Raw genomic sequence first — 23,854 nt, 5'->3', positions numbered from 1 at the left:
ACTGTTTTTTAAATATTTTTCATAAATACCTACAACTTTGCCTAAGGCACCACCAAATCAATCAAAATATTCCTTAACGGTGCACATCAACCAGAGCTTTTGCACCCAGATTTTTGTAACAGACATTTTAGTATCTTCAAAACTACGGGTACTATCGAAATATTTTTTTATTCATCCCCTAAAGTACGGTCCACAAAGTAATTTACAACAAAGTTTGATTAATTTTACATTCCCAATATTGCAGGATTGGGTCCGTAAGTTTGACTATTTTGGTATAAGAAGACAACAACTTCCTTCGTTGCTGTGCACCCTTAAAAAGATACAGATTTTCGAATATTTACGTAACAATGACACTAAAAAGAAGACCCCTGCAAAGTTCGAGCCAAATAAAATAAAATAAGAGAGTGTGAGATTGGCTAATGTTGGTTATTGAGAATATCAACATAAAAGTAATCACTACTAAATACTCTATCTTCTGCTATCTTTCTTTCCCTCTTCTACTATCTTTCTCTCTTTCGCCCACTATGATCAACAAGTATGTGATTGGCTCTGACTAGTGCGTCCATCTCGGGAATTCCCGGGACAGAAATCCCGGGATTTTTCTAAAACCGGGAATTCCCGAATCCCGGAATCCCGGGAATTCCCGAAATTGAAAAAAAAACTAATGTTGGTCTGAAGCTTCAGATTTGGTTGAAGAAATAGATGAACAGTTGAATACATAGTATTTTAAAGCATTGAATTTGTATTCAGCATATACCAGCATTAATTTGGCTTATTAGAGAAAATTGTTAAAACTTTAGTGTACAGTTCCACAAAATACCTGTTCTATGATTTTAAGCTTGAAAACATATCAAATATTATGAAAACATAAATTTTATGACAGCTTTCAAAATTTCCCGGGATCCCTGGAATTCCCGGGATTTAAAAAAAATCCTTTTCCCGGGAAATTCAAAACCCGGGAAAATTGGACGTCCTAGCTCTGACAGGCCGATCGCGCTGTGTCGCTCCAAAGTGATTCAAAATCGCTTGCGATCGGCCGTATTTGAATCAATGATTCGATTTTTAAAAATCAATAGGGGAAATATACCCTTTCTAATCAAACACCTATCTTCGTCATATGGAGAGTTTGATGCTCGATTAATGCTCCAAAAATACTTTTCAGGCTATAAACTTACCAGCAACAGCATCGCCTCGAGTAAGCACGCAAATTTATGCCACGTACTGGCCAAAAAGATCAAATTTAATGCACTTTTGATCATAATTTCTATTTTGCGAGACCATTTCTCATCATTTTGGTGGCACACACATCCACACGCAAGATCAGAGGTTAACTGCTTAACGAAAGTCGCCATCAATATCTTTCACTTGCGCTAACGATTTCAAAGCGCTTAAGATATAAAATTGCTTCCAACTACCGGCAACATGTTCTTTTGACCATTACCTAGTCACTCACTTGAAAAATAATCCCGAAAAATGTAAATAATTAGCAAGCGCCATCAAAAAAACAAACGCATTAAGTCTTTTGACGTTTCAATTTTGAATACCGATTCTAATCGAAGGCTGAATAAAACCGAGCGAGGAGCGAAGGCAAATAAAGAACAAAGAATGGCCACCAACACCACCAACATGCTGGTGCAGCGCCTGTTGGAGTGAGCAAGTGCTGCCAGGAAACTTTCGCTATAAATGCTACTTTTCGTGAGTGTTCGCTTAAAATTTCATCAATTTTGGCAACACTAAGCAGACCCAAAAGAGCGCTGGAAAAAAAACTAGGGGAAATATACCCATTTTAATCACCCTAAGCCGTTCGACCAATTCTAATCACTTTTGCCGTTTTCCGCTATTAAATCAACATTTTCTGATGTATCAACAATAGAGAGTTGCATGCTCACATTTATTTGAGCTGTTTATTACTTTGGAACAGTCAAAAACACTTTATGAAAGCTGTAATTCATGATCAAAGTGCTGATAGGCCGATAATAGAAATAGGCTGAGAAAGGGTATAGTTCCCCTAAGCTGAAAATAGAAAAATGTGCCCAATGCACTCGACTGATTAGAATGCATTTTTGAAATATTTTGTTTAAATGCTTATAAAAGGAATATCATAACCTTTAATAAAAATGAAAATATACAGAAATGTTCACAAAAAGTTGCTCTACTCGTTGGTGTACTTGGTTTTAGTGAATTTCAAGGAACAATCCAGATTATCCAGCATCATTCAAACAAGACCGCTTATTAGGTTTAAAATGGGCATATTTCCCCTATTTTGAAAAATATTGTCTGAATCTTTTGGAGTATGCCAAGCAAATCATAAAGGATTTGTGCTGTCTGCATGCGAATCGTGGTAGCTCACGATTGTTTGCGTGCTGACGATTCCAGCGATTTATTGGGAACCAAGTGATCGATTTTGGATCATGGAACCGAAAATCATGAAACTTGCAAAAAAAAATGAAGTTTATTTAGAAATTACTGAATGAACAAAAAAGTATGCTTAATCGAGTTCAAATGTTCAAATGAATATTATTTAATGACGTTTTTATTGTTTCAGATTTTTTTCGTATGCGTTCCAAAAATACCATTTTCCTTCACAACGCCCTGGCATCCCCTTTGAAGCCACGCAACACGGAGTTTTTCATTGCGCCGTTGGCCAGGTTTCAAACAATCCCCAGTTTTTTCCCCCTCCCGCAACCACACAAATTCTCGAGGTTTTCCGCGAAAAATTCCCACCTTTTTTTGCTGCTGCGTGCAATTCCGCATTTTTTGTTTGCTGGTGGAAAAAAAAGAACTTTTGTCTCGCGTGATGAAAAAGATTAAAGTGGCTTTCGAAATAAATTTTCATTGCCATATCGGTCTATTGTTGGAGAGGAGATTTTTTTATTCAATTTTGGCAACTGTCACTAGCGCTTTGCATCTCGATTTTGATGAAGATTTTTAGTGCAGTTGGGGGGGATGTTTTATGGGTGTCAGTTTATGACAGGATGATAAAAGGAAGTATATTGCTTTATTTGTCTATGCGTTTGACGATGAATATGTCAATAATAACGCTGTTGACTGGTTTTATTTTGCCTTGATGACAATGGAATTGTTTTTGTCGTTATTTTTATGATCTTCAATATTTGCTCAATAGGATTAGAAATTAGAGCGAATGATTTCATGAGCGGGAATAGTTGTTATTACCATAAGTGTTCTTTATTGATATGTGAGTCAAACTAAAACCTGGTTCTGGTCCAACGCAAAAAACTGGACCATTTTCAGCCAATGGAATTAATGTGTCCTCGCCGTGTAGCCTATAAGCCCAGTACATTTGCAAAATTATCCGTAACAACTTTTTTTTCTCCTGCACTTTTTTTCGCCACCCTCAACTCAACAGCGTCCAGGAGAACGACGGCTCGTACTTCGAGAGCTTCACTGCCCTGTCCTGGAAGAACGAAAACCGGCGCATGTCGGCGGTCCGAGCCGTGGAAACGCGGGCCGAAGTCCTGCCGGAAAGCGAAACGGACCGGCTGCTGGAGGACGACATCGAGCGGTCCGAGCAGAAGGAGCATCTCTATCTGGACGTGCTGTACGCGATTGCCAACACGGTCGGAGCGCCGGCACCGGGCGGACAGGTAACTAGTTCTGGTGCTCTTTTTATGTCCGTGCACTTCCCTTCCACGCGAGGGTTAAATAGAAATGTCCATTTTGGAACGAGGGAGGATACGACCGTTGTAAACCTATCAACCACCCTCTGCACCCTCTGAACTGTCTCTACTATCTCTACTATCTTTACACTTCCGGTCAAAAGTGTGATAACTTGGGCTCCGATTTCCACATTAAAAACAATTCTCTAATTTTTAATTGATTTCACTCTTGTACTAGAGAAGTTCAATATCCCGAAATAGAACGAATACTTCAAAAATCACGTTTTAATTTTCCCTTAAAAACAAAAACAAAAATACTCGAAGTTTCTATACTCTACACAGTAAGCAAAAGAGAAACTCTCATTTTCACTATCGACTACACAATGTAGAGAAAGAGGAAACTGCATTGAAGAGTTTATCTTTTGCTCACTGTCTTCTCCCATTTTTTACCTGAAATTTCAACCGGAAGTGTCCCCTTCCCCCAACAAACAGCACCACCCCCAACCCCCTCTTGTGTCGTGCAAAAAAGCTATCGTCTCTCCTTTTGTCTTTCTTCTCTTTTCTCTTTCTCTCTTTCTCTCTCTCGCTGTCACACACGCGCTATCTCACGGTCTATTTCCGCTGGTGGAACTGTCTCTTTAACCTCACCCCCCTATGTGTATCCGTGTGTTCGTGCGTGTATTGATGTGTTGTGTGCACCACCCTATCGCAACTCACCCTCAAACACCCTTGTTTGCGAACTCTCGGACCCGCAACGCTGCATCGATGTCCCACTGCGCGGGGAATAGTACAGCGAAAAAAAGTGGAAGAAAGTAAATATAAAGGTGGAGAAGAAAGAAAACACAAACCGTTCAAGATCCGATCAGAACTACTGACGCAGACCGATAACTAAGTGCTGGGAAGCTTTGCGAAAGGGCGTAGCTTTTACATTGACGAAAAACTAGCAGATACGCCCTTTCACAATGTTACCAAGCTGCCAATCCCCTTCCTCTCTTTGCAACTAGATGTTCATCCAATTATTCCCGTAGTGTGTGCCGTTCGTTCCTTCCGACCGGTCAGAATCGACTACCTTCAAGGTGTACCATCAACCATCGGAAGACAGTTGACGTATAATTCAGTTCCGGTAAACGGGTGGGTCGGCATATCGGAACCGACGGCCGTTCTATGCCGGGTTAACACCGGTGAACAGGGATCAGTTTAATGGAATTTTGTCTTGCTTCCGTTTTTTCTGCTCAAACTTGAGCCTCTTTTGTGATGGACCGGTGTTACGGCTACACTGGCAATCATTGATAGTGGATTATGGTCGTTGGAAAATTTCCTGGAAGAGTTCAATTGAATTTGATGCTCGCGTACAGTTTCCACTGCAACTGGTGGTCCGCTGGCTTAAACTACCATGCAGCTCCATTGAACAAATTCTCTAGAATTTTACCATTTTTTTCGAGGTTTTGCCTTCCTCACTGAGGTAAGGCTATAATCCTGCTCTAAAAATGAATTTTTTATTAAAAGCTCAAAGACCCACCTTCATGTATACATATCGACTCAGAATCGAAAACTGAACAAATGTCTGTGTGTGTGTATGTGTGTGTGTATGTGTGTGTGTATGTGTGTGTGTATGTGTGTGTGTATGTGTGTGTATGTATGTATGTGACTAAAATTCTCACTGAGTTTTCTCAGCACTGGATGAACCGATTTTGATCAAACCAGTTGCAATCGACTTGGTTTAGGGTCCCATACATCGCTATTGAATTGTTTGAAGTTTCGATAACTAGTTCAAAAGTTATGTATAAAAATGTGTTTTCACATATATCCGGATCTCATTTTAATGCATGTAAACGATGTCCGGATCCATCATCCGACCCATCGTTGGTTAGTTAATTGAAAGACCTATCCAACGAGTCCACAACATTGAAGATCTGGCAACCCTGTCTCTAGTTATGACCACTTAAGTGATATTTATGTACTTTTTTGAAGCCGGATCTCACTTAAATGTATGTAAACGATGTCCGGATCCATCTTCCAACCCATCGTTGGTTAGGTAATTGAAAGACCTATCCAACGAGTCTAAAACATTGAAGATCTGGCAACCCTGTCTCGAGTTATGACCACTTAAGTGATATTTATGTACTTTTTTGAAGCCGGATCTCACTTAAATGTATGTACACGATGTCTGGATCCAACATCCAACCCATCGTTGGTTAGGTAATTGAAAGTCCTTTCCAACGAGTCCACAACATTGAAGATCTGGCAACCCTTTCTCGAGTTATGACCACTTAAGTGACATTTATGTACTTTTTTGAAGCCGGATCTCACTTAAATGTATGTAAACTATGTCCGGGTCCATCATCCGACCCATTGTTGGTTAGGTTATCAAAATACCTTTCCAATGAGTCTAAAACATTGAAGATCTGGCCACCCTGTCTCGAGATATGGCCACTTAAGTGATATTGATATACTTTTTTAAAGCCGGATCTCACTTAAATGTATGTAAACTATGTCCGGGTCCATCATCCGACTCATCGTTGGTTAGATTATCAAAAGACCTTTCCAACGAGTCTAAAACATTGAAGATCTGGCAACCCTGTCTCGAGATATGGCCACTTAAGTGATATCGATGTACTTTTTGGAAGCCGGATCTAAAAAATAGATGAAACTTGTGTACAGCCATTGTTGTGAGGAAGGCTCCAACCACATAGGTGGATTAAGTTAGTTTTTTTTATATATTTGGTCGAAAACTTGTCCATGTGATCCCTTACTCAAAAGTAGTCATTTTGCCTCATTTTTTTTCTACGCAACGGTCCAATAGTTTTGCGAGCTGGTCATACAAAATGGGCAGGTTGAATATTCGAAAATCTGTATCTTGAGAAGGGATACTTTGATCGATTTGATGTCTTGGACAAAGTTACAGGTTATGATCACTGTTTTGCAGGAAAAATAGATGAACGGAAAATGATTAATCAACTTTCAAAGTTAAATTCAAAGTTTTTTTTATTTTTAGATATATTAGAAGACCACAAAAGTCATTTTTTGTGGTTGAATTTAGGATAAAAAAAAACATTTTTGCAATTCCGTCGTAAAACTACTCACTTTTCCTGTCATTCTTGAACGACGAAACAGCCTACTTTTCTGTACCAAAAATAATAGAATCGAATAGCAACACTTTTCCAAATAAATGCTGAAAAGTTCTACTTTTCAGCACTCAAATGGGTGCTGAAAAGTTGAACTTTTCAGCACTTGTTTCGAAAAGTAACACTTTTCAACATTTTTTTTATTTAAACGAATTATTGACAAAATACATGAAAATTTGACTTAAAATTTCACTCAGTGTGTGTTTTTAAGAATTGCAAAAAATGTTGTATGGAACTCGTTGCAAAACTTGATTTTTTCAGCACTCTTCGTATTTATCCAACTCGGTGAACCTCGTTGGATAAATGTACGACTCGTGCTGAAAAAATCCTCTTTTTGCAACTTGTTGCATAAACTACTATTTTCCTTTCATTGTTAAGCAACTAAAATTAAATTTTCCTAGTAAACATTTTAATTTTTTTTAAGATGTGTTTTAAGAGACTAACAAACTCATCTTATGCGCTAGAAATTAGGATGATGCAAAATCTGTTACCGGAGTTATGAATGTTAAAAAATAGATTTTTGGAAAAAAAACGAATACATTGTCAAACAAAATTTCAAAAAAATGCTTATCCAATTTTGAAAGCAAAAAAAAATTTCACGATGCTTTTTAAAAACCAATGCAAAAAAAGTATTTAAAAAGCTGAGAAAATGTATTTTTGTTTGCTGCACAAAGCATTTTTATACTAAATTTCGTGAAAATATTTTTTAGTGTAATTTTTTTTTTTTAGAAGTAATGTAATTTTTTTTACTATTTAAATAATAATTAACCAAAAATCATAAATGGTTAACTCAAGTCATACAACATTTATAAAAACTGATCTATGAATAAATTATGATTTTTCCGTGTATTTATTTTTTTGTCTAAAAAGCCCAAATTATAACCTACAACTTTGCCGTGGACATAAATTTTTCGGAACTTCAAGCTAGTTTAATTGGCTGTAAAAAATCTGAAACCAAGCCTCCCCAACAAATCTCCTAAAGGCAGTTGTTTGAACAGTTGATTGTAAAAAAAAGTAGAACGAAAATTCAAAGCAACTTAATAAGGGTAGTTGATATGTTCTTCAAATGTACATATAATACAATGTTTTGAATAAATTTTTGATACATTCTATAAAAAGTAAAACAAAAAAAGATCTTTTGGAGTTTTTTTGAAACATTTTCTGGAAAGTATATGTAACTCAATCCGAAAATTTTTCAAACAATTTCTTTGTTTAAGTTGGTCAAGAACAAAATAAATTTTTTAAAAATAAAAACATTCTAAAAAAATACAGGATAAGTAACAAGTCTCCCCACTCTCCCCTACGTACTTACTAACTCATAAAATCAACCGATTTCAAGCGGAAGACTTTTTAAGAATACAAATTTCAACTGGTGTTCAAAGTTTCTTGCAATTTAAAAATATTTAATGGAGGAAAAGCAAACTGCAATATGTTTGTTAGGCCTTTGCAAGTATTTTCAAAGTTTATATCGCCCCCCCCCCCCTTCTAAATCGGTCTGAAAAATCAGGGAGCAAAAATTTTGTTTTCAAAAAACATGAATTTTAACATGTTTACGAAACCTTAAAGATTTTTATTTCTTAGAAAAAAAATCGTTTGTATATACTTAGATATTTTGAAAACTAATGATTGCAAGACAACAGGGCAAAATGGCACAGGACAAATGCATGTTAAAACACTTTTTTCATTTAAATGTTAATACCATGGCTTGTGATTTCAATTTCTTCGATGGTCGGGAGCAGGTTGATGAGAAAAGGCCTCTTGATATTTTTTTTTTGTTGAAAACGAGTTTTTCTCAATGTCAACCAGAAACTAAATTTTTGAATTGCAATGTTAGAATGTAAAATTGTTGTAAAATTATCTGTTCTCTTTATTAAAATTGATATAATTTACTCAGGTTTTAATTGATTTCCATAAGAATTATGTCTGAAGCCCCAAATTCATGTACAGTCCAGACTCGATTATCCAAAGTTTCAATTATGTAACCGCAGTTTGTATAGGACTTTCAATAATCGAATCATGAACAAATGTTTAAATTTCAAAATTCTAAATAACTTTTGAAAAATAAGATAAAACTAGACAACAAAAATAAAAAATTTGTGGTTCATTAGACGAAGCGAAATTTATCCAATGCCTCCGAATAATCGAGTCTGGACTATACATTCAATCTCATCTGCAACAGAGCTCACCAATTTCCAAAATCGCAAACAAGTGTTCAACGAAAGGCTAGCATTTCGTTCCATAATTCACCTGAAGTCGTCATCATGTTTTGAGCTCCTAGCGCCCACAGCTAGAGCACAATCTTGTTTCCTCTGTCTCACACTAATAGAGTTGAAGGCTGGTTTAGAAGCAACCCGACTGTGCCGTGTCAGTCGAATGACGCAAATTGGAAATTATTTTCTCATCTGGCGAGCAGCAGCCGTACACAGATCCACACAGAAAGTTGGTTGCGTCAAAAAGCCTTCCTTTTGGGAGGCAGTGTTGCCAAATCTTACGAAGACATCACATTTGCTTCAGCAATTTTGGCAGCACTGAGACCCGCTTCTTCGAAGCGAATCAAAATTGGTCGTGTTTTCTGAGTACGGCCAACCGAACCGATGACAAGGTGAAACAATAGACATCACCGAAAAACATCCACTCGGGTGGAAACATCCTGTCATGCCCCCTCCCCGCGGTTGTCCTGGAATCGACCACAGCTCGACACTTGTTTCCCGGTTACCGCTTGGAGCACACAGAAGTTGGACGTTGATCTCCGACTGTCGTCGATTTCGTCGGAATTTGACGCGCGCTCGCACGGACAACTTTTCTGCGATGATAACCGAGCGCAGCGAGTGTCCGAAACGGGTCCAAGTTGGAAGCGCTTGAAATGGGACTTCAGGGGTTCTGAAATTATAAAATTCCGAAATCCGAGGTTTTATCTCTGTTGATTTCTTAGAACCCCTGCCCTCCCAAGTTGGAAGTTCCAACAAGGTAAACGTCATCGTCATCGTTCGGCAACGGCTGGGCAATGTTTCAATAAGACCCCACCGTCTGGAGCTGGCTGTTGGTGATAAAGACGATAAATCCACTTACCCAGTTATAGGCCGTACGAAATTTGATTTTGTGTGTGACGCCCTTCGTCACCACGCCGCACTTTTTCCGAAAACTTTGAGGAATCATCTCGTGGTATTGGCTTCAGTCCAGGTTGCGGTCGATCTCACCCGGTGTTCATGCGTGGAGTTCCGACGGGCCGTTCCGGCATCAGTTTCGGAAGCTTTTTTCCTGCTTTTCCTTTCTTGGCACCAAGTGAAGACCAACTTAAGAAGCTTTCGGGCACCGAAGCAGAACGGCTTGTAACAGGATTAGCACAGGACTTGTGAAAGGTCTTGTTTTCCAGCTCGAGTTTGTGCGGGGCTGAATTTTCTTCCCAGATTTATAATGATTTATTTTCGGGGGCGGAAGCACGCAAGATTTAACGGTCTCACGTTGAAGCTCAACCTTAATGGAAATGTTGCTATTAATCAAAACTGTCCGCAATTGAGCTTTAATAGTGGGCTCGTGTCTGACATCACCAATTATGGCCGTTGGGCGCGAATGGAATTCATGACCAGGTACATCAATAAATGTCCCCTGGACTACGAATTGATGGTGATGATTATTTCCAATTAACGGTGACATCTGCTGGAATCGACTAAAACTGCCCGGCCAGCCGTCCCATTTAATCCTAACAAATGTCTAAAAGGGTGGAGAGGTGTGGAAAACGGATTGTGTGTCTCCTAATGATGACAGCGAAAATTTCAGACCATTTCACCAATCCCAACGACCCCACAACCACCTTGCTTTCCTTGCCGGATGAAGTTGGAACGTTTCGAAGGCGCATGATTCACTCCGTCTACGTGACATAATTTGATAGTTCTGGGTAGCCTATTAACGGAGTTGCTCTCGGGTGACGGTCTGGAGTTATGCCTTGGGTGATCTTTTTCTTCTATAAAGTTTTCATTTCATGCGATTTTAAATGCAGGAAAAATAAAATTCTAATTTACATACAGGCCAGACTCGATTATCCGATGTTTCGATTATCCGAAGTTCGATTATCCTAAGGTTTGTATCGTGATGATTCGAATTCCCGGACGCTTCGAACCCCGGACACCTCATATTATTTTATCAATTATTTGGATATATGTTCGCATTGTGAATGTCCAAACTGTGTTATTTGATGAATTCTAACGTCAACTTTCATTTAAATTTTATTTGAACGCTGTAGCTAATGTCAAAACAATTTAATAAATTAAAATTATAAGACTATCAAAAATGCGAAACATTTCACTGAAATATTTCATAGGCGTCCGAAGCACCAGGAACGCAAAGCAGAAATTTATGGTTTTGATTTCCTTAAATTCTAGCAAATTTATATATAAAATATCGATTGTTTTGATGTTAATAGCTTATTTGAGCCCTAAAGAATGCCATTCAATAACTTTTCAGTCCAAATTTGTGCGATCCATAAGCAAAATCGAGTGTCCGGAATTCGAAGCAAAAGTGTCCGGATTTTGAATCAGCTTTTATCAGTGTCCGGGATTTGAAGCACAACAAGTCATTTATATTTCAAAATTCTGATGAAAAATTGCTAGAAAAGACATATTTTCCATGTTGTTGTTTATTTTATTAACGTGACTTTAACCTAGAGAGGTCATTCGTCACTTGTCAGGTTTACACAGAGCTTTTCCAAACGAACACTACACATCTTACATACTGCGTCAATTAAATTACATCACAAACGAATTAAAATCTTCGTCAAAATCGTCAAGTATATTTTCCATGAATTCTCTTAAAACCACTAGCGTGCCCAGCTCTTTGAGGAAGGTGGGGCAATAATATGGACGTTTTGAAAAATACGTCATTTGTGGACACCCCCTGACCAAATGTAGAACAAATTTCTGAGGATGGTGGGGCAGTTGCCCCATGTTGCCCTACCCTGTGCACGCTAGTGCTTAAAACAGACTGTTTATACTACATGTTGATGATATTTCTACATTTCCAACTTATTACATGATTTTTTGCCAGCTATATTTGCTATTAAGTGTCCGGATTTCGAATCATGACGTTAGGAACTCCTTTCAACCAAATTCAATCAAACATCGGAACAATGACAGTCATGTAAATGTGTTTGTTATTGTTTACATTGCGTGCTCTAGTTTATGTTTATTCAAGACCAAACATTAAAACCCATCCAAAAGAGTTGTTATCAACTCGATAAGTAATGTTTGAGGAATCAAATTTTATCTACGCTAAATTGAAAATTGAAGAAATATAGCCAAAATCTTTCATTCCAAGTGATTTCAAGAAATCCCAACTCTGTAAACCATTTGGTAGTCCCCGGATCATAATTATCACCCTAACAATATCTCTTATTCCCGGGACGAGACTCCGCGGGGGACCCAAAGTCCATCATCTTCCCTTCTGGGGAGGGCATTGATTCCAAACTTGGTCGCCGTCCTTGACATCGCTCTCCTCTGCCTGAAGAAATGCGAGAGATATATTTTTCCCCAGATGGCACCCGCCGCGTCGCTCGTTTGTAAGTCTGCATTCCTCCAGATTACTTTGGACATGGGTCCGGAATGGAACTTCTTTTTTTCTTTGCCGTACGCCCTTCGCATTCCGTCCCCTGATTATCGAAATGGACGAGAGTTTTACTTTGTCGCTCCTCGAGGGGTTGTCCATTTTTTTCTGGAAAGATTCCTCTTTTTTGGGAATTGAACTCTTTAAGAATTTTAAAGTCGCTCGGTCGGCTCAAATCGGTACAAGTTCCGCTTCACTAGAGACGTTGTTTATATGGCATCGTATAAGAAAACTAATTTCGTTACACGATACCAATTTCGTCTCAGCCGAATGCCTTCAGCTGACATTCCTTCATGCCATCCCCGCACGTTGTCTGGTATAGTGACACGTCAGCGAATATGACACGTTTACAACGAGGGCAAGAGAGATATATGAAGGAAAAACCACACGTGGTTCGTGTCTGCTCAAAGTCCTGCTTCTTTAAATATCCCACAACAGGAGCAGAATAGAGGTCCTGGTGGTCTAGCGGTTTGGACCTATATTTGAAGCCTCGGCAGCATCATGTGCCGACCCTGGTAGAGGAGAGCACATGAGCAATTCTCTACGAAATCGGTCTTTTTTCTTCAATTTTAATTTTTGTATTTTTTAATCCGGCTGAAACTTTTTTGGTGCCTTCGGTATGCCCAAAGAAGCCATTTTGCATCATTAGTTTGTCCATATAATTTTCCATACAAATTCGGCAGCTGTCCATACAAAAATGATGTATGAAAATTCAAAAATCTGTATCTTTTGAAGGAATTTTTTGATCGATTTGGTGTCTTCGGCAAAGTTGTAGGTATGGATACGGACTACACTGGAAAAAATAATACACGGTAAAAAAAAATTTGGTGATTTTTTTATTTAACTTTTTATCACTAAAACTTGATTTACAAAAAAACACTATTTTTAATTTTTTTTATTTTTTTGATATGTTTTAGAAGACATAAAATGCCAACTTTTCAGAAATTTCCAGGTTGTGCAAAAAATCACTGACCGAGTTATGAATTTTTTAATCAATACTGATTTTTTCAAAAAATCGAAATTTTGGTCGTAAAAATTTTTCAACTTCATTTTTCGATGTAAAATCAAATTTGCAATCAAAAAGTACTTTACTAAAATTTTGATAAAGTGCACCGTTTTCAAGTTATAGCCATATTTAAGTGACTTTTTTGAAAATAGTCGCAGTTTTTCATTTTTTTAAATTAGTGCACATGTTTGCCCAGTTTTGAAAAAAATATTTTTGAAAAGCTGAGAAAATTCTCTATATTTTGCTTATTCGGACTATGTTGATACGACCTTTAGTTGCTGAGATATTGCAATGCAAAGGTTTAAAAACAGGAAAATTGATGTTTTCTAAGTTTCACCCAAACAACCCACCATTTTCTATCGTCAATATCTCAGCAACTAATGGTCCGATTTTCAATGTTAATATATGAAACAATTGTGAAATTTTCCGATCTTTTCGAAAAAAATATTTTTGGAATTTTCAAATCAAGACAAACATTTTAAAAGGGCGTAATATTGAATGTTTGGCCTTTGTGAAATGTTAGTCTTGATTTGAAAATTCCAAAAATATTTTTTTCGAAGAGATCGGAAAATTTCACAAATGTTTCATATATTAACATTGAAAATCGGACCATTAGTTGCTGAGATATTGACGATAGAAAATGGTGGGTTGTTTGGGTGAAACTTAGAAAACATCAATTTTCCTGTTTTTAAACCTTTGCATTGCAATATCTCAGCAACTAAAGGTCGTATCAACAAAGTCCAAATAAGCAAAATATAGAGAATTTTCTCAGCTTTTCAAAAATATTTTTTTCAAAACTGGGCAAACATGTGCACTAATTTAAAAAAATGAAAAACTGCGACTATTTTCAAAAAAGTCACTTAAATATGGCTATAACTTGAAAACGGTGCACTTTATCAAAATTTCAGTAAAGTACTTTTTGATTGCAAATTTGATTTTACATCGAAAAATGAAGTTGAAAAATTTTTACGACCAAAATTTCGATTTTTTGAAAAAATCAGTATTGATTAAAAAATTCATAACTCGGTCAGTGATTTTTTGCACAACCTGGAAATTTCTGAAAAGTTGGCATTTTATGCCTTCTAAAACATATCAAAAAATTAAAAAAATTAAAAATAGTGTTTTTTTGTAAATCAAGTTTTAGTGATAAAAAGTTAAATAAAAAAATCACCAAATTTTTTTTACCGTGTATTATTTTTTTCCAGTGTAGTCCGTATCCATACCTACAACTTTGCCGAAGACACCAAATCGATCAAAAAATTCCTTCAAAAGATACAGATTTTTGAATTTTCATACATCATTTTTGTATGGACAGCTGCCGAATTTGTATGGAAAATTATATGGACAAACTAATGATGCAAAATGGCTTCTTTGGGCATACCGAAGGCACCAAAAAAGTTTCAGTCGGATTAAAAAATACAAAAAAAATCGAATGACCGAAATCCTAGAGAACTGCTCACATAACTTCTTTGACTATAGGAGAAGAACCCATTTTCAACGTAATTGAAAACTTCCATCATACGCCCTTTTCGGTTGATGGGCTCGTACTCAGCATGGGCAGTGGCACAGTACAACATTAATTTTAAGGTTTTAAATTTGTGAAGATTTATGGTATACATCTTATTTGATAAAATTGGATCAATCTACTTCCCCAAATGTTTTCATGAATAATGAAGCAACAAAGAACTCTTCAGATTTCTTGAAATTTTTCTTCAAATTAAAAGTCGTAAAATATTTGAACAGTGTTGCCATCCTCTCAACTATAACCAACTAGAACGTCAAGTCAGTTTTTCGTCTGCTTTTCGTTCCTTCCAATGATGATGATGGTTGTTTTTCTTCCCATCACTCGTTCACTGTGAATTCTATTGTGTATCCAGTATCCGAGCACACACACACACAAACCTCCCCATTTCCTATATACACAGCATGATGCACAGTAAAAAAACTGTAAATCTAAATCTTATTATTAATTTCACCTCAATTCATGAAGCAACATAGAGTTAAAATAAATAGATGTAAATTTACACACTTTTCGTATAAAAATTACATTTTCAAATGTAATATCACCCTATTTTTTAAACTGTGTTCAAATGGACCCACTACCGCCGCCACACACGGCAGGATGCTGACGACAGGATGTTTGAGTTGCTGTTGCACACGGCCGACAAAGAAAACATAATAAAATCCATTTTCCCCTGCTTTGACATGTTGTGTACGTGTGAGTGTGGAGGAGGTCCATCAGCCGTCATCATCCCAGAGTGCAACAATACGGAAACGGAAGTGTGCTAGTTTGAAAATGGCGTGAACAAAATTTAGAAAATTTTGTGTCAAATTTAAAAAAAAAAACATTATTTACAAGAAAAAGTTAAAAAACATAACCCCTTTTAACATATTTCTCCAGCCCCCCCTAAATGGACCGCACTATTGTTCGAGGACCCCCTTCTGTTCAGATTTGAAAAGAACTCATTTTAAAACAACTCTTTCCGTTCCTGGAGGCCGCAGTCATTGTTGGGGAGCACATTTTTCGTAAAAATATATTGCTAAAGTTTTGAAAGCATTCCATTCTCAACTTGTGTCCAAAGTGTGACTTGAAACTGCTGCTGGTGCCATAATTTTATGCTTTTTACAAGCCCTCTAACAAGGGCGTAAAAGCTGGTCGGCTTTAGTTTTGTGTTGGGGGCACAAAACACAATCAAATCCTTGTTTTATCTCTTCGGTGACACAGCAGCGGAATGTCTCGAGTGGGTCCCCCACGGATGGAATTTACATTTATGCTTTCTTGAGACAACATTTGAGGGGGTTGCGACTCGGTCCTAGCTGAACAGATTTGTTGTTTCACGATTTTTTTTAACAAGTATTTTTTGAGAATATTGAATACATTTTTTGAATTGCTAGAATCCTAATTCACTTAGTATCAAGAGGAAAAGAAAACTTTTGCAATCTTAAGTTAAGTGTTACAGTATTTCAATTCACAGTGTACAATATTCAAACAGTTATTTTTTTATATTCAAGCAAAATGGGCATCGATATTTCGAGAAAAAAAAAACTGTTGTGAGCAATTCTCTACGTAATCGACCGATTTCGAACATTTTTTTGTACATTTTTATTTGGCTCAAACTTTTTGGGGGCCTTCCCTATGAACAAAGAAGCTATTTTGTGTCATTGCTTCACCCATACTAGCGTGCCCAAAAAAAAGACCCCCTGCTCCACAAGCGATAAACGGTTTTTGGGGTTATTTTAAGCATCTGTGCACATTATAAACGAAATTGGTTGCGATTAATCCATTGATACCCGAGCCTAAAGTTTGTGAAAAACAGGTTTTCATACAAAAATGTTTTTTTTAAGTCGCCAATAACTTTGCAATATCGAGTTTTACAGCTTTGGTATGTTCTACAAGGTTGTAGAGTAAACCGTAAGAAAATTGGGTTTTCCATAATTTTTTTTTCTATTTTTCCCATACAAACTTCACCTTTGAGTATCAATGGGTAAATGTTGAACGATTTTGCTCATATTTGGCCCAGAGTCCTTAAATGGCTCAAGGAACAATATTCGGCTTGTGGAGCGAGGTTTTGAGAAAATGACCCATATTCTGGACACCCTAACCCATACAAGTCTTCATACAACTTTGGCAGCTGTCCATACAAAAATGGTACGTAAATATTTAAACAGCTGTAACTTTTTAGTGAATTTTCTGATCAATTTGGAGTCTTCGGTAAAGTTGTAGGAACAAAAATTGCCTATTTTTTAATTAACATTTTTTTCACACAAACTTATTTCATTTCACAGTATTTATTTATATGGTTTAGGGGTCAAAATCAAATTTTGAGAAATTGAGTTTTTGTGAAAAAAATGATAATTAGAAAATCGTCAAAAAAATCCGTGTACCTATTTTTTCTCAATAGTCAACAATACCTTCAAATTTGCCGAGGACTCCAAACTGATCAGAAAATTCATTCAAAAGTTACAGCTATTTAAATATTTACGTATCATTTTTGTATGGACAGTTGTCAAAATTGTTTGGAGACATGTATGGCTGAACCAATGACACAAAATAGCTTCTTTGGTCATAGGGAAGGACCCCACAAAGTTTGAGCCAAACAAAAAAAATACAAATAAAATCCATTTCCGGTTTTGGTAGAGAGTTGCTCTTGTAATGTTTCATATCTGTATCCAATTCAGTTTCCAAAAACAACTTTTAAAAAAATTAAAAGTTGTATGAGATTTAATTTGCATGAAAATTATTATATACTGTGTAATGAAATATTGTGACAGTTAACTTGTTAAAGATTGCAAGAGTTTCCTTAAACTCATGAGTCAGAGGAGAGTTTTGGTCCCTTGGCTCGGCTCGGAGGTCGTGATGATCGCTGTTGCTTTTCTCGCTCGTTTCGAAGAAATATGAAATTAAATATCAAACGAAAAATTGTTATACAAAATCACGTTTCCAAAGAGAAACCTTTATGAAATTGTAAGTTATGTAAGTTTGGCAACTCACTCCTAACTTTATCTAATTTGCTGTTTTTTACTATTTAAACAACTTATTTTGTAAAACTGTTTGTAGCAACTAGCTTCCTCACTTCCTATTGAGCTATTTATCACTTGATTTCAGTTGAAAACGCTTTTTATGTGTTTTTTATGAGTTGAGCGTCAAAGTAAGAGGCACGATGGAGTTAGATGCTGTTCCCATTTGTCTTCAAACTTAGTGGATTAAACTGTTTGCAAAATTATTCTTTAGATAAGTTTTATCCACACTTACACAAATTATGATTCGTTAATATTCAAAAAAAACTAATTTATTTCAGTTGTTTCAATCAATTTTAACAAATCCACTTTTTATTCTGAAAAAAAAACAGTTTGGAACTAGCACACAAGAATATCAAAAAGGTTGTCGAAGTGCAACTTTATCTTGCTACAAATTCAAATTAAGTTCATTCCTTAACCCTTTTTGAACCCAATTCTAGGTAAGTATGAGGTCAGCCATTTCAACAAAGCGGGCTAAATTTAGAACTCGACAAGTGCCACCCTGGTGCGCCGGAAGTAGAGCTATTTATATCCTAAAAGCTCTATATAAGTCGCCTGTTGAATGACCGGAAGGAACGATCGCACGCAGCACATTCCACTTTATCCACAGTCCTTTTTTTGTTACTGGTGTTTGCATGGTTGCATGATTAGAATATTTTCTGTTTCTTTTCTACCCTTTTCTTGTAGATATTTTCCCAAAGGTTTTTCCCTCGCTCGCACAAACACACACTCACATGTGTATGTTTGTGCGTGTGTGAGTTTGTATCTACAAAGAAATTTCCTCAGCCTTAGATCTCTCGTCAGTTGCAAAAAAAGACAGTAATGTGTGGCACAAGGCAAATTCCAGCGCAACTGTTCACTAAAATACCACTTTCATCTCGTTTTTTTCCTCATCGTCGTTGCGTTTGAAACACTCCAAAACCGGAAATCCCCCCCGCCAGTTTGCGCACTACAAAGAGGAGATGTACCTGCAGGCCCAGCGGGTCTTTAGTGTGTCCGCCGACCGGCACTACCGGCTGCTGCACGCGGCCACCGAGGAAAAGCCCAAGATAATCGTCCTGACCGTGGTCGTGCAGGAAGCGGAAGGCCTCGAGGCGAAGGACGCCAACGGTAAGTAGCGGCAAGCAACTCCTTCTTTAGGCAACTGTTTAACCGGGTTGGGTTTGGGGGGATAATCCCGAGAGATATCGAGATGAAAGGCAAACTCTCACAATGCACCCAAAGCTGCTGGGAGAAGCTCCCGGCGGTATGAGAACGATTTCCGGGAAAAAGCCTAAGCCTCGTTCGCTTCTGTTTAAGCTTTGTCAAGTGGGCTGCTGTGGGAAAAGCAACACAATTAAAAATGAAACAAAGCCACACGATTGCTGGCCAACTTCTGGGCACAGTTAAAAAATTTGGTTAGCTATTTTGAACAATAATTACAACAGCCTTTGAAAAGTGATTAAACTTCACTCAATTGCTTGAAACTTTTGTCAGGGTTGCAAGATTAATTCCTCATTTGTTTTGCAGATAGAGACTTGTTAAGTTTTCACGGTGCTCTCTACCCATTTTCAAGAATGATTCATTCCGAAAAGTAACCTTCATTTCTACACTTCTACCAACACACGTGGAGGAAGCTCTTTCAGCAGAGAAGAATCATCCTTGGTGCAACAGTTTCCGTATACATTCCGGAGTTTGGCATAAACCAGCCTGCCTACCAAGCCAAAACGGAGCCACTGCCTTCGGGGGCCAAAACAGGACTCTAAAATTGTCTGCTTTTGCACTCTCTGTCCTCTGTGCGCCGCCGAGAGATCGTCGGAAAAGGCAACAGGCCAACCCGGCCCGTTTACTATAGTACGAGGTACTGAGAACCATGGTGTTATTGCTTTGAATAGGCAATTAAATAATTAGTGTCATGTGAGCGAGTGAGAATCTTGGCTCTCGAGTTGGCAGAGTGTTCTAGCAAGAAAGTTCCATGATTACCCGAACAATATTAATTAATTTAATTTGAAAACTTGGACGAAAGGCCCCTTTTGGCTTGGTGTGAAACTACGGTGCAAAGTGAGGCCACTAACGGTGGCGTCTTGCCTGGCGCCCCGATGCATTCAATTATTGGCTTACGATGTGGAAAGTGAAGTCCTGGAGGTCCGGGCTTAATGGAATGCATTACGAAATTGAATTTTGCAGTTGCGGGAAGGAAACGATTCTTGGGGAGAAAGTGTAACTCGTTGTAAGGCTTTGTATACGATATTTTTCTAGTTTAACAAAATGAAAAGAGTTTTCTCATGAATTCACAACACAGTAGTTCCGATGAATCTCGTTGACCTTCTGGTGAATTTCATCCCGGCCATAGCTCGGCACCACATCCCTCAGCCTGTAGAAGTAATCACTGGACCGTATCTCCCGGTAGTCCAGTGCATCCTTGAACTGCTCCACAAAGCTACTGTCCAGCAGACATCGGTAGTACGACAACGCCTCCGAACCGGATTCAACCTCACAAAGCACCAAAGTGTTGGTTATTTCATCGTCCAAATTGGTAATTTCGGCCAAATGGAAGTCACGCAGTATCTCCACTACCTGCAAACGAAGGATTTTCCTGAGAAATGCAATCAAGACTGACTCGCCGTCGGAAATTACATTCAGAACCTCGTCACGATCGAAATAACGCAATCCGCGAAAAATGCAGTCCATGTGCTTGTGAAAGTTTCGGTCGTCCGGGATGCTGTAGTTGCGAGCAGTGCACCAAATATCCACCTGGTTCCGGTAGTACCTCTTTTCGCAGAATTGAAAATAAGATTGGTTCGGCTGTCGGATGGATGTTCCCTAAAAGCAAGCGAATCTCGGTAAACTTCCACCCATTTCCAAACATTTATTTTCATTACCAAGTCGGCGTAGATACTAGCTGCAACCTCATCGTCCAACAGAAATAATTGCTTGAACATCTCAATCTGTGGCGCAATAGCAACTGTGAATCCCTCGTAAACCGCCTGACAGTTCCACACATCACTCGTGCGCTCAACACCGGCAGCAAACACTTCAACATCTTCTCTGCTCCAATTGACGTAACTGTTGTACAAATCATGCTGCAGCTGTAGCTGCTCGCCCTGTACAATGTGCCACACTTTACCCCCAAAAGCTCTCAACAACTCAATTAAAACTAAACTCACCCGAAACTTTCCCAAGTACGGTTGCCACAGCTTCAGCTTGTTCAGCAGACACGCCACGAAGCACTTGGTCTGCTCATCCTCCGCAGCCTCCAGGCTCCAGCTGATCCAACGTCGAATCCGAGGTAATCTCGATGAGTCATCCTCCGTAGATGACGTCGAGTACTGCTCAATACATCGAGTAAAAATGAACCTCGTCTCCTCGGGATCAAACGCTAGACTCGACAGGGTCAACGATTGGTCCTAAAAACCACAAGTTCAAACACACGTCCTACTCCAGCTATCAAAAGAACCTACCACCGAGAGTAGCAGCAAGAGTGCTGTTATGAGGACCGCATGCATCTTGCAAAGCTGTGGTGCGTAATCACTTTGATGACCTATACTCAGCAAATGATGAATGTCGACTAATTGTGAGGGCAATTCAATTCATGAGTGATTCCGAGAAACAAATGCTCACTCTCGCAAGCTGCCACATCTCTGAGTGCAATCTCGCAATTGATAACAAATCAATATCTCATAAATAACACAATTTCAAACAAATCGGTAAATATAAGCTAACACGCTTGTTCTCTCCGTCGACGCTGAACCGGCTGAGCTGGGTCGTCAGCATCAGGGTGATAGGACAGTTGGATGGGTTTAAGTCAAATGGGCAAAATTTAAAGTCATCGATTTTGAGGCTCACGTTTTGTGCATTATATGCAATATACTGTTATCATCATAGTCATAGTTATTTATGGAATTCAGATCTTCGTTCTTGCAAATCCATTTTTATTCGTACTCTTATAATTGGATGAGATTTTCATGTCCTACGTAAAAAGAAGTTATTTTTTAGCAATTTTGCGAGCTAATCATAAAAAATTGTTATACAAATAATTAAAAATCTGTATCTTTTTAACTATATCTTTTTCTTTACTTTTTATCACAACAAAAAAATAACCAACCATGTTTAAAACAAAACCTAAACAGACATCTTTTGTTCCAGTTTTTAGAGCAATCTTGAGTACTGAAGTTGTCTGGGCTATAACAGCAAATTTCTTATGTTAACGTTTGGCTCCTTAACTTTGTAATCGTGTCATCAATTCGACGCCGTCGTGCTATCATGCCGTACATTGCTTTTTGAAGTTCCGAGAAAAACGCGTTTTAATGTTTGATCTTGAATAAACAAAAACGAGAGCACGCGATGTAAACAAAAACAAACACGTTTTGTTTGGCTGACCATTCTGAGCATTGCCCCGAAGTTTGGTTGAATTTGATTGCCGGAATCCCGAGTTATAATTGAAAATGTTTACGCTAGTCGAGTCCTATGTCAAACGCGTTCTGACCTGTGTTCCTATGTCAAACGCGTCCTGACCTCTTTGCCCAATTGTCGCATTTACATCAATTTTCAGGCACAAGATTGGAACTTCTTTCATATGAAAAGTGACAAAAAATGTTGGAGCTTTTTTGGTTTTTATTGAATATCTCAGAATTGAAATCGAATTTTGAGAGTCTATGAAGGTCAAAAGATGAGGCATTGTGAGCTGCACAAAATTTGGGGCCCAAAATGCACGTGCGACAAGTTAGTTAGGGATACCGTGGAGAATTTCTCTTGTCCTCTTAAAAAAAGGGGAGCATCGTCACTTTCCGTATTGTTAGTCCCAACACTCGCATTTTTCAAATTACATAATTTGCTAATATAATTTTAAGTAGTGGAAATATCTGAAGTCTAAACAAAAACTTTCAGGAAACAAAAGGGAATATATTTACCGATTTCCCGATAATTTCCTCTCGAAAATTCCCGCTGTTCACCCTCTAATCTAAGATTATTATAAAAATTTATAATCATTAGAGATGCAAACACAAATTTGCAATCAAAAATGAATTATTATATTTTTTTCATAATAGGCCCCGTTTTTTTTTTGTTTGATTTTTGGAAAATTGATCTATGTTCTGAAAAAATAGACACAATAAAAAAAATGTGTAATTATGGAAAGTTTCAAATTACTTCTTAAATAAAGTAATTTAATCTCAATTTAGACTGAAAAAGTTTTTTTACATCATAATAATGGTAAATTTACATATTTTGAGACGAAAAATAGCTAATTTTTCCGACATAAAAGATGTACCAAAAAAAACACCATATTTTTACAGTGTATTTAGAAATACCGTAAAACGGGGTGACTTTGATAGCCGGGGTGACTTTGATAGGTTTGCGATTTTTCCGCAAAATGAAGAGTACAATTAAAATACGTAAGGAATGGTTCAGAAACATACTGACCGTGGTACAGAAGTGTTCAAAGTACCTCATGAAAAACTTTTCATAAATTTTTGAAAAGTTTATAAAGTTAGTTAACTATAGTTAAGAAAATGTGGATGAAAGTCATTATTTTAAACTTCTCAAAGTGTCATGATTTTCTCAATGAACATGATTTTTAATCGGGAAACGGAATGCAACGGACAATTTTCCACTAGGAGAAGGTTAAATAAGTTTGTGAATAATAAATAATATGTGTTTTTAAAACACAATTAAAAAAAATCTCCAAATTTATAGGCAAATTCAGTTGAAAAAATTTCATGTAAAATGCGAAAACTTGTAATTCGTGCTTCGAATTCAGTTTAAAATGCAATATAAATCGATAATTTTATAAACAAAACTATTTTTAACAAATTTCAGGCAAAATTCCGACTTTTTAACAATTTTACTTAAAATTTATATGTATTTTGTTAAAAAGCTTATAAACTTAGTTAACTTAATATAAACATTGATTTTTTTTCTTACAAACTATATCAGCTACTTTAGTGATGGTACATTTAACGTACAAATAAAGTTTGAACATCTTAAATATGATTTTAACAAGAAAAACTATGACT

The 23,854-nt window shown here is 37.4% G+C and overlaps 2 protein-coding genes across 8 annotated transcripts in view; one reads left to right on the top strand and one right to left on the bottom strand.

The window, feature by feature from the left end:
- Positions 1-21,570, bottom strand: part of LOC120421743 (37 kDa salivary gland allergen Aed a 2-like) — a 72,449-nt gene extending 50,879 nt beyond the window's left edge. The window contains exons 1-5 of one of the 3 annotated variants that reach the window (XM_039585015.2): positions 21,302-21,456; positions 21,008-21,247; positions 20,723-20,944; positions 20,478-20,663; positions 20,078-20,417 (exon numbers count right to left, since the gene is read on the bottom strand). In XM_039585015.2, coding sequence (XP_039440949.1) covers positions 20,124-20,417; positions 20,478-20,663; positions 20,723-20,944; positions 21,008-21,247; positions 21,302-21,346 — 987 coding nt within the window. In that variant the 5' untranslated portion in view covers positions 21,347-21,456 and the 3' untranslated portion in view covers positions 20,078-20,123. Of the gene's footprint in view, positions 1-20,077; positions 20,418-20,477; positions 20,664-20,722; positions 21,248-21,301 lie in introns of those variants that run through there. The other 2 variants (XM_039585014.2, XM_039585017.2) reach the window with 2 other exon arrangements.
- Positions 1-23,854, top strand: part of LOC120421742 (BAI1-associated protein 3) — a 174,171-nt gene that overhangs the window by 93,256 nt on the left and 57,061 nt on the right. For 2 of the 5 annotated variants that reach the window (XM_039585012.2, XM_039585009.2), the window contains 3 exons: positions 3,368-3,605; positions 4,406-4,441; positions 18,803-18,971. In XM_039585012.2, the coding sequence (XP_039440946.1) occupies positions 3,368-3,605; positions 4,406-4,441; positions 18,803-18,971 (443 nt within the window). The remainder of the gene's footprint in view (positions 1-3,367; positions 3,606-4,405; positions 4,442-18,802; positions 18,972-23,854) is intronic. The other 3 variants (XM_039585013.2, XM_039585011.2, XM_039585010.2) reach the window with 2 other exon arrangements.

The sequence above is a fragment of the Culex pipiens genome, chromosome 3 (genome assembly GCF_016801865.2).
Source record: "Culex pipiens pallens isolate TS chromosome 3, TS_CPP_V2, whole genome shotgun sequence".
In the NCBI taxonomy this organism is placed as follows: Eukaryota; Metazoa; Arthropoda; class Insecta; order Diptera; family Culicidae; genus Culex; species Culex pipiens.
This window is presented reverse-complemented; position numbering and strand designations above follow the sequence as displayed.